Here is a 15,712-nt window from a genome sequence, read left to right as displayed (position 1 = left end):
GTGTAGGGGTGTATGGTCGGGTGGCCTCTCACTGTTTTAACATATATTATTCCATCTTAAAGGTGTGTGGTGTGTGTGTGGGTGTATGGTCGGGTGGTCTCTCACTGCTTTAACATATATTATTCCATCTTAAAGGTGTGTGGTGTGTGTGTAGGGGTGTATGGTCGGGTGGCCTCTCACTGTTTTAACATATATTATTCCATCTTAAAGGTGTGTGGTGTGTGTGTAGGGGTGTATGGTCGGGTGGTCTCTCACTGCTTGAAGATATATTATTCCATCTTAAAGGTGTGTGGTGTGTGTGTGGGGGGGTGTATGGTCGGGTGGTCTCTCACTGCTTTAAGATATATTATTCCATCTTAAAGGTGTGTGGTGTGTGTGTAGGGGTGTATGGTCGGGTGGTCTCTCACTGCTTTAAGATATATTATTCCATCTTAAAGGTGTGTGGTGTGTGTGTGGGGGGTGTATGGTCGGGTGGCCTCTCACTGTTTTAACATATATTATTCCATCTTAAAGGTGTGTGGTGTGTGTGTGTGTGTGGGGGGGTGTATGGTCGGGTGTTCTCTCACTGCTTTAACATATATTATTCCATCTTAAAGGTGTGTGGTGTGTGTGTAGGGGTGTATGGTCGGGTGGTCTCTCACTGCTTTAACATATATTATTCCATCTTAAAGGTGTGTGGTGTGTGTGTGGGGGTGTATGGTCGGGTGGTCTCTCACTGCTTTAACATATATTATTCCATCTTAAAGGTGTGTGGTGTGTGTGTAGGGGTGTATGGTCGGGTGGTCTCTCACTGCTTTAACATATATTATTCCATCTTAAAGGTGTGTGGTGTGTGTGTAGGGGTGTATGGTCAGGTGGTCTCTCACTGCTTTAACATATATTATTCCATCTTAAAGGTGTGTGGTGTGTGTGTGGGGGGGTGTATGGTCGGGTGGCCTCTCACTGTTTTAACATATATTATTCCATCTTAAAGGTGTGTGGTGTGTGTGTGTGGGTGTATGGTCGGGTGGCCTCTCACTGTTTTAACATATATTATTCCATCTTAAAGGTGTGTGGTGTGTGTGTAGGGGTGTATGGTCGGGTGGCCTCTCACTGTTTTAACATATATTATTCCATCTTAAAGGTGTGTGGTGTGTGTGTAGGGGTGTATGGTCGGGTGGTCTCTCACTGCTTTAACATATATTATTCCATCTTAAAGGTGTGTGGTGTGTGTGGGGGGGTGTATGGTCGGGTGGCCTCTCACTGTTTTAACATATATTATTCCATCTTAAAGGTGTGTGGTGTGTGTGTAGGGGTGTATGGTCGGGTGGTTTCTCACTGCTTTAACATATATTATTCCATCTTAAAGGTGTGTGGTGTGTGGGGGGGGGGTGTATGGTCGGGTGGTCTCTCACTGCTTTAACATATATTATTCCATCTTAAAGGTGTGTGGTGTGTGTGGGGGGGGGTGTATGGTCGGGTGGTCTCTCACTGCTTTAAGATATATTATTCCATCTTAAAGGTGTGTGGTGTGTGTGTGTAGGGGTGTATGGTCGGGTGGCCTCTCACTGTTTTAACATATATTATTCCATCTTAAAGGTGTGTGGTGTGTGTGTAGGGGTGTATGGTCGGGTGGTCTCTCACTGCTTTAACATATATTATTCCATCTTAAAGGTGTGTGGTGTGTGTGGGGGGGGTGTATGGTCGGGTGGTCTCTCACTGCTTTAGGATATATTATTCCATCTTAAAGGTGTGTGGTGTGTGTGTGTGGGGGTGTATGGTCGGGTGGCCTCTCACTGTTTTAACATATATTATTCCATCTTAAAGGTGTGTGGTGTGTGTGTGGGGGGGTGTATGGTCGGGTGGTCTCTCACTACTTTAAGATATATTATTCCATCTTAAAGGTGTGTGGTGTGTGTGTAGGGGTGTATGGTCGGGTGGTCTCTCACTGCTTTAAGATATATTATTCCATCTTAAAGGTGTGTGGTGTGTGTGTAGGGGTGTATGGTCGGGTGGTCTCTCACTGCTTAAACATATATTATTCCATCTTAAAGGTGTGTGGTGTGTGTGTGGGGGTGTATGGTCGGGTGGCCTCTCACTGCTTTAACATATATTATACCATCTTAAAGGTGTGTGGTGTGTGTGGGGGGGTGTATGGTCGGGTGGTCTCTCACTGTTTTAACATATATTATTCCATCTTAAAGGTGTGTGGTGTGTGTGTAGGGGTGTATGGTCGGGTGGCCTCTCACTGTTTTATCATATATTATTCCATCTTAAAGGTGTGTGGTGTGTGTGTAGGGGTGTATGGTCGGGTGGTCTCTCACTGCTTTAACATATATTATTCCATCTTAAAGGTGTGTGGTGTGTGTGGGGGGGGTGTATGGTCGGGTGGTCTCTCACTGCTTTAAGATATATTATTTCATCTTAAAGGTGTGTGGTGTGTGTGTAGGGGTGTATGGTCGGGTGGTCTCTCACTGCTTAACATATATTATTCCATCTTAAAGGTGTGTGGTGTGTGTGGGGGGGGTGTATGGTCGGGTGGTCTCTCACTGCTTTAACATATATTGTTCCATCTTAAAGGTGTGTGGTGTGTGTGTAGGGGTGTATGGTCGGGTGGTCTCTCACTGCTTTAAGATATATTGTTCCATCTTAAAGGTGTGTGGTGTGTGTGGGGGGGTGTATGGTCGGGTGGTCTCTCAATGCTTTAAGATATATTATACCATCTTAAAGGCGGAACCAAACATTCTTTCACAAATTATTTTTCCCACAAGAATATGGATTCATTTAACTTTTAATACTATTCCAGAAATATTAAGGTGGGAACACCAAGATGGACTTCACCCAACCATTAGGGGACTCACTCGTGCTGATAGACAACGAACAAACACAAACCGATACGTAGACGACATGGAGGACAGTTGTTGTGACACGCCCAAAAATGTTCGTGACAGAAATCACCCACAGGTTTCACATAACATGGATCTGGGAGTGCAACTGCACGATGAACTGATGCCACAATTACCGACCAAAAATGTTCGTGACAGAAATCACCCACAGGTTTCACATAACATGGATCTGGGAGTGCAACTGCACGATGAACTGATGCCAAAATTACGGACCAAAAATGTCTGTGACGGAAATTACCCAGAATTCATATCCGAAGATTCAAATGACATACAGATAGCTCGGCAGCAGAAGGAAGAACCGATGGCGCTTCACGCTGTCAAGCGAGCAATGGTTCGCCAGTCGGTCGCACCTGGCTTCAACACCGGGTGTTCAGACAGAAATGGATCCCAAGTCTCCGTCGATGCCAATCTGAGTCCACACGCGGACATGGATGTGTCGGTCAACACGTTTATGTCGCTGGGTAAGTGGTTGTACATGTCTATAACAAATCCAGGACTGTCTCTTGTTCATATGTTAAATCTTCTGCAAATATGCTGTTTCATTCAAAATATAGAACTAAAATGATACAGTCAAGAATTTAAACAAATAGACAATCCAGTGATTGACATCATGAGCATCATGCAGTTTGTTTACACCATAATACTTCACACAAATTTATTTTAGGCACTGAAAGCATGTAGCACTCGTAAGTTAACATGAAGTGGGCACCCCTAAAGAAAACTAAGCAAGCCTTGCAAAGGTTTCGTTCAACACTGCACTTTACTATTATGGCGCCATAGCGCTTATTGTGACGCAAATAATAAATTAAAGTACATTCTCTTTGTAGATTTATATCATGTTTTTTGCATGAAATATTGTAGTTTGAATATTGTAGTAACCCAACTTTGCATTTTGTAGCCTATAATTGTACATACAATTGTTGAAATATGCCTACCGACAATGACTGTAAAAAAAATATTATTCTAAAAATATTAGCTTCTGTGGTGATACGGTCGTCAAATTGGCTGTTTCAATAAGAGGGGGTTTATTGTGATTTGATACCTCTGATTGACCAATCGAAATCGAATATTTCCAAATTCATGGTAGAATTGTTGTTAAATGCCGCACTATATTAATGACGTCAGCCTGTAAACAATCATATTACTGAGTCTGATCCCGCGTCTCACGGGGTTGTTTCCTTGTAGATGCTACACACACAGTGAATAACATACGAGGGTGTGAAGACGTCATATTGATTAACAGTATCAAGGCGAAGGAGGTTGCCATCAGGAGCAAGACATCAGTCATCAACACTATCGAACATCAAGGTAAAGCACTCTGTGTCCTTCAGGACGAGGGCCATTGCATGTTATCAAACTCATCCACAATTTTAAAGCTTCTTTTGGTTGTCTTATATATTATGCACCGACTTTGTACATTCTATGTGGTTTCATACATGCTGCAATGTTGAAGCTATTTTCATGATGTGCACGAGCAAGCGAGTGAGTGAGTGAGTGTGTGTGTGTTTGTGTGTGTGAGTGAGTGTGTTGCGTGGCAGAGGGGGGTGGGGGTAACCTCGCTTCATGTAATATTCCACCAAAATAACCATGTTGACACCAAATTTGGTTCATAAAATGTTCCACCAAAATAACCATGTGGACACTAAATTTGGTTCAAACAATATTCCACCAAAATAACCATGTTGACACCAAATTTGGTTCATGAAATGTTCCACTAAAATAAGCATGTGGACACTAAATTTGGTTCATATAATATTCCACCAAAATAACCATGTTGACACCAAATTTGGTTCTTATAATATTCCACCAAAATAACCACGTGGACATCAAATTTGGTTCATAAAATGTTCCACCAAAATAACAACATGGACACTAAATTTGGTTCATAAAATGTTCCACCAAAAAACGTGTTGGAGAAGAGCAGGTAATTACAAGTCGTATCATGGCTACGCATTAAACTAAATTTGTTTTCTGAAAATGTTATCAAAGGGAACAGGTTACCGCATCATCGATGCCCATATCAAGAAACGAAGTTTGGTTTTGCAAACGGAGCTAGTTTTTTGTTTATAGAAACATCTGCTTTTTCCACAGGAACTGCCCAGTCCAGCGCATCTCCATTTGAAAACCTTGTCAGTAAGTATATCCCTGGGTGACATTATTGAAAGTGTTAATGGATGGACCATCACTGGGCAAAAATATATACATGTATATGTGCCGATATAGTGTGTTGTTTGATCCAGTATTACATATGCCATGGTAGGATTATGGTGTAGAATGGGATCCTTGCAATTTATGTTATCGTACGAGGTGACTGAATCGATCAGGTAGCATTGTGCTTGTGTGGTCAGGGGTCCCGTTTTAAAGAGTCATCTTAGCGCTACGATCCTCGTAAGTCTTTGCTAAAGTATGGGAGTTATGATGATTGTAGCGCTAAGACTGCATTGTGCTTGTGTGGTCAGGGGTGCCTTCCACAAAGTCATCTTAGCGCTACGATTGTCGTAAGTCTTTGCTAAGGTATGGGAGTTATGATGATTGTAGAACTAAGACCGCATTGTGCTTGTGTGGTCAGGGGTGCCTTCCACAAAGTCATCTTAGCGCTACGATTGTCGTAAGTCTTTGCTAAGGTATGGGAGTTACGATCGCCTCAGTGCAAACATCGCTTTGTGGAATTGGTCCCTGGCTCGGTTACATGGTTAACTGTGTGTCATTGTAGCTGACAGCGTGTATCGCTGCTCATAATGCCGGTCACTGGTTGTTTCTTCCAGGCCAGGGCCGCTGTCATAAAGCAGGAATAGCGCAGAGTTAAGTTATCAGCATGAAACAGATTTCGACCGCTGTACATATACCAGAAATGAAAGCCATGATCCAAGAGACTGACCCTTTATTGGGGGAAAATACTTTTCCTCAGGTTTTACATAAACAGTATCTGTTCACCGCATGTCCTGAAGAAAAAGAAAAAGAATCAAACATTGGTGAAAACCCTGGTGGTGGGGGGTGTTGAGTGGTTGTATATCAAAGTAGTCATGGGTACCAACTGAAAACTGACGATAATAGAAACTAATAGAAAATAATTTTACAGCATTGTCGTTATTGAGTGGGTGAGTTTTGTTTAACGCCATTTGGAACAGTATATGTCAGCTTGATGTGAGAGCGACTATGCTTGTCATAAGAGGCGACTAACGGGATCGGGTGGTCACGCTCACTGACTTGGTTGATGCATGTCATTGTATCCCAATTGCGCAGACCAATGCTCATGATGTCAGTCACTGGATTGTCTGATCGAAACTCAATGATTTACAGACCGCTGTCATATAGCTGAAATATTGCGGAGTGCATCGTTAACAAGAAACAAACAAAGAAAAACCCTGATGTTAGAGCAAGGACGAAATTATGCAGGTCTAAAATGTTTTCCACTTTTAAAAACCATGATCACGGATGTGGTCCAGACAAACCAACTAACAGTGCATATTTAATCTTTAAAACCTGAGGACAGATATTTCTTTTACTTCATTTTAGGAATTGGTTGTCTTTTTATAAAATTTCCCTAATCCTATTTTGACCTGATTCTGATAATGTTCTTTAACAAGGAGATTATGTTCATGTGAAACATTGTTTTGCGATGATGTCCGGTAATCGAGTGCCTTTTATGAACAAGATTTGATTTACTGAATTTTAGGTTCAACCTGGGAACTTATTGATGAGGCTGAAGCAAAACCATACGTATCAACCCGTACTGCCCGAACTGCGTTCCGTCTTCTCCATCAATACGGTTCAATATTCATCAAGGGGAAGTCAGGCTCGGGTAAAACCAGACTTGCCTTGCGTCTGCTGTCGCATATTTCAAAGAAAACAGGCCGAAAACCAGTCAATATATCCCAATGGCAGCAGTGGGACTTCATACCAAAGACGTTTAACAAAACAAAGTTTGTGGTGTTGATTGACGACATATATGGTTCAAACAACTTGAATGGTGATCGCATCCAAGAATGTGAAAGATATTTTGATATTATGTGGCCTCAGGCTGAGTCGGGCGATATCTTCTGTATCCTCACATCCAGATCCGAGATCGCCATCTTATGTAAATACAGGATGAAGAAATATGACATTGTCAAGAAGGCTCTGTGTGTTGACATGGATGGGAACAAGTACCCCTTAACCAGTAATGAAAAAAGCAACATGCTGCTAAAAATATGTGATCTCCACATCAGCGAAGCTGATTTCGTTCGGGTAGATGAGATGGAGATCTCACTTGGATTTGTTCAGTGTTGTGTGTTTTTTGCAAGCAGTAAGGAAGCTCAGACAAAAGGGATTACATTTTTCCTTCAACCGAACGAATTTATACTTGCTGAGGTGCACAAACTTCAGGTCAATGACGGTATTGGTTACCTGGTCTTATTGATAGTACTCATGTGTAAGGGAGAGTTGGATGTTAGACATATCCATCCCATTAAATGCAAGATTGGGACGCTTATTGCGAATTTGAAGGAGTGTTGTCATATGACAGCTGAAGTGACTCTTTCCTATTTACGGGACAAGGCAGACTCCCTGTGTGGCACGTACCTGAGACACACCGGACTCGGATACGCGTTCAAGCATCAGTTCATACACGACGCTGTCTTCATCAACTTTGCCAAGAGGTATCCAGACTTGTGTATTGACGTATGTTCTCCTGACATGTTGATCGAGTTGGTTCGGACTGAGGCTGATGGCGATACTGGGAATACTCTGTGTCTACCAGAACACTGTTTCCCAGCGCCGGTTGGTCGGATCACCAACCTGTTGGAATCTGGTGATGGACATGTTCTCAGCCATCCCGCATTCCACCACGAGGACTTTGTGCAGCTTCTTCTACGAACATGGACAGATGAGGAGCTCAGGAAACTGTTACTCCACGATTTCAAACCAGCAACTGTTTCGGTTCCTCATCCTACGTTGCTAGGTAACAGAATTCATATGTTTACATACAATAAACTGTCCATTGCTTTCATACTGAATAAGCATAAACATGTCATGAAACTGGTGCTGTCAAGAATGGGAGACGGGTTTAACTTAACGTCAACTGATTTGGCCTGTGCTGTTTATGTTCAGGATGACGATATCATCAGTGAGTTGCGTCAGATAGGGGTGTCTCCGGATGTGGATTGTTTCAGGACACTGTGTCATTCAAAATGTGATAAAAACACAATGTGTGATATTTACCAGCACCTGGAGAGCCAGATCGAAAGTGTGATTGATCTCGAGGACTTGTTCAGTCTTGCTGTCATGAACGGAAATACCTACCTGGTACAGTTGCTGGTGGCAAAGCTGAAACAAAATGGACAACATGCAGAAATGTTCCAGAACCAGTTGGTGATTTTACTGGAGGAACTTGGTCGAACAACTTTGAACGGAAGACATTCAATGAATGAGGGTAATGGTGAAAGGTTCTACTTTGATATCATTGTTGCCTTGTTTTCTACAGGGTGTGATATTGACATTAATTACCTTGTGTGGTTGTCAGCTAGTCATCCAGATGCATCAGCTCTGAGATATTTTCTCCAGAAACCGAATGTCTACCCATTGAAGAGGTTCAGAGCTCCCGACCTTCTATACAAACATTCCACATCTGTGCAACAAGCAGCTGCATTCGGGGGTACAGAATGCATGCATGAACTGATTGAATATTCCATACAGAAAGGGGTATCAATGTATGAAGTCTTGAATGGATCGGTAACCGAGGATGACAGTCCACTTGAATTAGCATTAGCGTATGGTAACTATGACTGCATGACATACCTTATCACAAGAGGAGCTGAAACAAGTAGACAGAATTCATTTGGAGAAAAGCTACTCCATGTAGCTGCTAGGGATATGAATTTGGATGGCATCAACATCCTCTTGAACCACGGAGCATCTGTAATTGATACAGACCTCAATGGATCTACACCATTTGCATATTTATACCCTGATAGCCAGTGTTCGAAGGACGATACGTCGGCTGTTGGAACCGTCAGAGCTCTTGTGGAAGCGGGAAGTGACGTTAATGAGTCTGACATTGAAGGAAACACGTGTGTCCTTAAAGCAGCTGGGATCGGTGACATCCAGACTGTCAGATACCTGTGTGATACAGGTGCTGACCTGAATCGGAAATACAAAGATGGGAAAACGGTGCTGCATCATGTAACAGAAAACTGTGATTTAGACACAACAAAATACCTCATCATGAAAGGCGCTGAAGTAGATGCAGTGGACGACTGTGGCAGGAATGTGATGCATTATGCTGCATGGTCACGGAGGGACACTGTAGAGAAGATGCAGTACTTCAGCGCTTCTCACAACATGGCCACTAATGGGACGGACAGGTATGGTAGAACTGCCCTGTTCTATGCCGTAGAGGGTGATGAGGAAGCTGTAGAGTGGCTTGTGGAGGCAGGCCTGGATGTACATGCCACAGACATAGAAGAGGCAACATTACTCCATGCAGCTTGTCGGCAAACGAGGAGAGCCATCAACGAATCTATTGTGATGTTCCTACTGGAGAAAGGGGTTGATCCGCATCTGAAGGACAAAGACGGAAGCACCCCATTACACTATATTGCAAGTCAGAGACATTGTGAGAAGGTTGCGCAGCGTCTTCTGAAAGCAGGGATGGATCACAGTGCACCAGACGGTGATGGAAGGACACCATTACATTGTGCAGCAAGGACAAGGGATGATGGCCTCACGTTACAGTTGCTGTTAGAGAAAGGGGCAGATCCACGTGTACAGGATGGAGATGGCTGTTCTCCACTTCACCTTGCAGTGGTGTGGCAGGTTGAAGAGAACGTGAAGCTACTTCTGGACGGTGGAGCCAATCCATGTGCTTCTGACAGTGATGGGCGTACAGCATTACATTATGCGGTACAGTCTCGCCATGAGGGTATTGTCAAATTACTTGTAGACAAGTGTGGGAACGAACACTTTTCTAAGGAACAGACCCAGTGAGAGAGGGTGGGGAGGGGTGGGGATGGTAATGGAGAGTGGGTGTGGTAGTAAGGTGAGTGTGGTAGTGAGTTGGGGGTGGGCACTGCTGATGGATCTGAAGTTTTGTTTCACCAACACCCTGGACATATTTGCCACAATAGTTTTTGTTTCGATAGTGCGGTCCTCACCCTCATCCCACACAGCACAGAATGTCTCTCCTTAAAGAGTGTTATTTGATTGGATGGCCTCTTTAAAAGAGTTGAAGGTGTTCTTGAAATGAAAGGGGGTTCCTTGTCAGTACCGTCGTGTTATTTTCAGGTGTGCGTATATACTAGTATTTATTCCGTGTCTACTGACATCCTGGTTCTTTCGTTATCCAGAATTTGGGAGTAGTGAAACTTTAGGGACTAGGGGGTATAGGGGTAGGGGTGTGACTGTGATAATCTCCACCCTCATTTTATTTGACATGTTTTATGCCCCCCTCTCTCTTTCTCTCTCTCCCTCCCTCCCCCATACATATTTCTCTCTCTCTCTCCTCCCTCTCTCTCTCTCTCTATATATATATATATGTGTGTGTGTGTGTGTGTGTGTGTGTGTGTGTGTGTGTGTGTGTGGAACTAACGTAAACAAGACGTCAACAGTTTGTGTACGGACTTGACACCTACGATAAAGAGGTAACTCTTGCATGACAATAGTTGTCAAAGTGTTATGTTCACTGCAGTGAAATATCAAGTGTTGTGTTCACTGCATTGAAAATATCACTCTTCTCAACTTAAGAAAACTCAGTCTTTCACACTGAAGTATATAATAAGATGAAATTTGACCTTGATCACACCGGTTTTCACACTTTTTGCGAAATTTGAAAGGTTGTTAGACCTTGCTTCAAGAAATCACCACACTGCAGAAAACTAAAGAAAATAAAAGGCTAAACAAGAAATTGTGTATGTTGAAACTTTGAATGAAAAAACTGAGAAATTTGCACGAACATGTAAATATTAATTTTGCCTGCAAACATTGAAACTCAAAAGCGGATAGCTGAAACTAGAATAAAAACTCAAAATATGAAGAACAAATAGCTGTAATGTTAGGAGCGTAAAGTACACTGACGAGCAGAAGAAACTACACTGAACTATATGTCCTGTTTGACGAAAAATAACATAATAAAACATGTAGCCTTTCTAATCATGAAATAAGTTTCATAATGTACTGCAGTTAAAATACAGGCCTTCGGCAACCCATGCTTGACGTAAAAGGCGACTATGCTTGTCGTAAGAGGCAACTTACGGGATCGGGTGGTCAGACTCGCTGACTTGGTTGATGCATGTCATCGTAGCCCCATTGCGAGGATCGATGCTGATGTTGTCAATCACTGGATTATCTGGTCCAGACTCGATTATTTACAGACGCCTGTCATATTGCTGGAATATTGTTGAGTGCGGCGTTAAACAACGTACAAAACAAAACCAACGAGGATAACAAGGACATAGGAATATTTGTGTCAGTTCTGTAAACCAAATACGGTTGAAACTGAAATGATCACACAATATCGCAATACCACCAATGGCTAAGACACGCCCACACGCGACGTCCTGCAGAGCTTGTTAGACGTCAGGTGACGTCATTCGGTATTCGACCCCATTCTTCTACAAGTGCCTGGATTTAGCCACGCCTGAGGTTCAGGATGGTTTGGTCAAGGCAAAACGCATTCGTGACCAACTCGTGTTATTCCGGGACAAGCCGAATAGCGACTCGTGCCCCTCACATGGCCATTTTTGCGACCGGGATCCGTCTTAGCGCAAACGGGCATACCAAAAACAATTGTCAACTCGTTGCCTAATGGTTCACATATCTTTCCCCACATATTATGTATATTTCAGATGCAATTTAAAGCACATCGGGACGTGCGGAATTATACAGTATGATTGAACACATGAAACTGTGTCTTGAGTATATTTTTAGATGCAAGACATATGTAAAATCAAAAATTATTTCTGAGGGATTCTTTGACGAAGAACTTGAAATCATACGCGCATTCTGATTGGTTTGTCGTATTTTCGCACATAACATTCATCGATAGGGGGACGAGTCTTCTTTCAGGTTACGGAAAGGGCCGAGTGGTGACGAATGGGGGACGAGTCATCTTGCAGGTCACGGAAAGGGGCGAGTGGTGACGAATGGGCAAAACATTGATGTTATTGACCTGGGTCCCGTTCCACAAAGCGATCGTAGCACAAAGACGATCGTAACTCTCATAGTTTAACGTAGACTTACAACTGTCGTACCTCTACGATCGCCTTGTAGAATGGGGCCCTGTAGAAAGTGACTGACGATGTACGCGCGTTGCCATGTTGAACAAGATCCCAGGGTCCTGTTTTCGGATGAGTGAGTGTTTTACGCCCCTTTTGGCAATATTCCAGCAATATCACGGCGGGGGACACCAGAAATGGGCTTCACACATTGTACCCATGTTGGGAATCGATCCCGGTTCTTCGGCGTGACGAGCGAACACTTTAACCACTAGGTCATCCAACCGCCCAGATTTTGGAAGAGAGGCACAACTGGATACTATACCCCGTTCATGTAACGTTGTAGCATTTGGGAATACAGAAAATCATAAACACGTCGACATGCAGATGAAAGTTATATATCAAACAGCATATACACCAATTTACATAGAATTATTTGCGTAACATTCTACCAAATAACAGATGCTCATATTGTCAATCACTGGATTGTCTGTTCCAGCCTCGATTACTTACAGACCGCCGTCATATAGCTGGAATATTGCTGCTAGGCGTTAAAAACAAACAAACAAACACTTCATATATTAAGTTTGTTGGTTCTAACAAACAAACAAACCAAATAATCCTGTAGACGATACCACTTGAAACGGGCCAGCCAATTTGGTCAAAACGGACCGCTGTTAGTCAAAATGGACCAGTCAAATATCAGACTAAAAATGTAAAGTGAGTGAGTGAGTGTGGTTCTCACTCTCTTAGCAGTATTCCCGCAATATCACGGCGGGGGACACCAGAAATGGGCTTCACTCATTGTACCCATGTGGGGAATCGAACCCGTGTCATCAGCGTGACGAGCGAAAGCTGTAACCACTAGGCTACCCGACCGCCCCGAAAATAGAGGCTATTTGGCTATTCTTGTCAAATAACATGTTCGTCTCATGGAATGATCTGACACACGTGATGATTTCAAGAGTGACGCAGCCAAGAGTGAAAATGTCAACTGTTTCATTCACGAGATGCGATAAACATGTTGTTCTATTAGTTACCGTATTCGACGTAATATGCGCCCATGGGGCTCTCAAAATTAGAAATAGAATATTATTTTGGTGGAAAAAACAGCCTGAACTGTTTATATACGACGAATATATTTTTCCAGAATTTAATTGTCCATAATTAAGGGTGCACAAACTCACGTGTGCGTATTATACACGAAAAAATAACTCTTGTGTATACAGTAGATTACGGTTATAACAAACTCAAAGGGACTACTAATTTTAGTTCGTTATAACCGTAGTTCGTTATAAGCATATATACAGTATAACAACAGCAAATAGTCGGGATCAAAAAAATAAGTTCGTTATATCCGTCAGTTCGTTATAAGCGTGTTCGTTATAACCGTAGTTTACTGTACATTGATCAATCGGAAGGGGTGCTAATTGGGATTGTTCACTTGCCAATATATTAACAAATATCGCCGTGGGCGCTTATTAGAGCGGAGCGCTTATTACGTCAAATACGGTATGTGTTTTCTTACTGATCTTCACGATCCTAGTCTGAAAACACATATGTCACTGAAGCATTCTAGGAGTTGGTGAGTAAACAGGAAAACGTACAACCCTATCGATAACAACTTTTGGTTTGTTACATGTAGCAACGCTTCGATGTAGATTCTTACACCATGTGAAGGGAGGTATATATGCATGAGATGCTTTGATAAGCCGTAAATATATAACAAATATCACAGATAATTCAGTCAGATACGTAAGTACCTATACAGTAAAGATAAGGATTAAACGTTGTGGCAAGCTGATTAGGTGCTAATTATAAATTAAGGTCCTTTGATTAGATCCTCAAAGACAGACGAGATGTAACACCCTCGATCTCTGTCGATCAAAGAAGTGTGACGGCGGAATTCTATCGCCTCTGAGAGTTTCCTTTCGGTGAAGTCCTGATGTTTGGTTGAGAGAATTTTGACTTTGTCAAACTGAATTTAATGGTTTGGGATCTGTGGCTGGTGGTCTGAGAGGGCTTGTTTGACGTCTGCTTTCAAACTGAATATAATGGTTTGGGATTTTTGGCCGGTGCTCTGAGAGGGCTGATTTGACGTCTGCTTTGGCTGGTAATCAGCTAGTTTTCTTTGTCATTGACATTCGTGACCAACTCGTGTTATTCCGGGACAAGCCGAATAGCGATCATCTTGCAGGTTACGGTAAGGGGCGAGTAGTGACGAATGCTATTAGTAAGTATGTATGAGGTGGATTCAAAGTAGAACTATGTTAGTCGGGTAAGGATTCCCGGATTTCAAGTCTGAACAATTGTTTCCAATGAAAACATCTCCTTAACACAATGACGGATCCGGCAGTTTTAAAAGTGAGGGGTCCAAAATATAAAAATCCCCTCTCAGTATATTTTACTGCCTACAATTAACATACAACTGCAGTTGGTTTTCAATAGGTCCTTGTGTGTCATTAAATGAGACAAGACGGTGATCGTAGACAATGGGCCAATGACGTTAACAATATACATAAACACATCATGTCGAAATTGAATGATGTATTATATGAATATTCATGATCACATACAAAACTCGTTTGTTTAGTTAAATGTAATCAGTTGTTTATCTCGGCGCGCTGTGAATTCATTCTTATAATACATGTTTCTTGTCACGAGGTGATTTCCATTTTGAAACGCAGCAATAGGTTCGCACTGAACTAAATTCAACTATTATACAGAGCTCCAGATAAGCTGCGTATCTGCGTGAAATACGCATCAGAAATGCAGAAATACGCAGTAAAATAAAATCCAAGCGTATCAAATACGCAACGAACATTACAGATACGCTACCCAAAAAAACCTTGTGCATATCATCAAAATATTGTGATGTAACCCTGCGTATTCGATACTCAAATCAGCAACTTATTTTGAAATTATAAACGGGCATTCCGTCAACCTTGCCAAACTCCACGATGACAGTTACATCATGATCATTTGCCATCACACTTTCTTGTGGAAGTATCGTGGTATTTGTTAGTCCTTTAAAGCTCTCGAACCCACACGACACCAGTTTGCAGGGACTAGATAAATAGTGTTTTTAAATATTTAAGTTAAATACCCAATGTGTAAAAACTAGTGGTTAACAGAAATTTGAATACCCAGATAGAATTACTGATACCCAATGATTTTAAAATGCACGAGTAAAATACCAACAACACCAAAAGCTTATCTGGAGCTCTGGACTATACCATATTATAGTGAAACTTTTAATGAATATAAAACGAGTATAAAATATTTTGTTTTGTTTTTAATCGTTTATTTCACAGATTCGTTTTGACAGGACACGAGAATCAGTTTGACCAGACAAGTGAGCCGTTTTGACCAGACAAGCGAGCCGTTTTGACCAGACAAGTGAGCCGTTTTGACCAAATTGTTTGGTCCTTTTTATCCCAATGATATAATCTAATTCCATTCCAGACTATAATAGTGTCATGAATGATGTCACATTTTATTACCCTAATTTCTGATCTTAGCTAACACTAGTTAGCCGTTGGGTAAGTAACAGTTTTAGAACAGTCAAGTCTGCCGGAGGCGAGTTTGTTGAGTTGTGACTCGGTTGAAAAGGAACGTCCCGGTCAGACTGATCCGGCT

At 42.2% G+C, this 15,712-nt stretch overlaps 1 protein-coding gene across 2 annotated transcripts in view; it reads left to right on the top strand.

Annotated features, from left to right (window-relative positions):
• LOC124137672 overlaps positions 1-9,869 on the top strand; it is a 19,859-nt gene extending 9,990 nt beyond the window's left edge. For both annotated transcript variants that reach the window (XM_048391670.1, XM_046504074.2), the window contains exons 2-5: positions 2,786-3,346; positions 4,071-4,193; positions 4,977-5,018; positions 6,562-9,869. In XM_048391670.1, coding sequence (XP_048247627.1) covers positions 2,887-3,346; positions 4,071-4,193; positions 4,977-5,018; positions 6,562-9,848 — 3,912 coding nt within the window. In that variant the 5' untranslated portion in view covers positions 2,786-2,886 and the 3' untranslated portion in view covers positions 9,849-9,869. The remainder of the gene's footprint in view (positions 1-2,785; positions 3,347-4,070; positions 4,194-4,976; positions 5,019-6,561) is intronic.
• The last annotated feature ends 5,843 nt before the right edge of the window (positions 9,870-15,712 follow it).

Source organism: Haliotis rufescens, unplaced genomic scaffold, assembly GCF_023055435.1.
Source record: "Haliotis rufescens isolate VD_foot unplaced genomic scaffold, xgHalRufe1.0.p SCAF_94, whole genome shotgun sequence".
Lineage (NCBI taxonomy): Eukaryota > Metazoa > Mollusca > Gastropoda > Lepetellida > Haliotidae > Haliotis > Haliotis rufescens.
The sequence above is the reverse complement of the archived record's forward strand: the minus strand, read 5'-3'. Positions and strand labels throughout refer to the sequence as shown.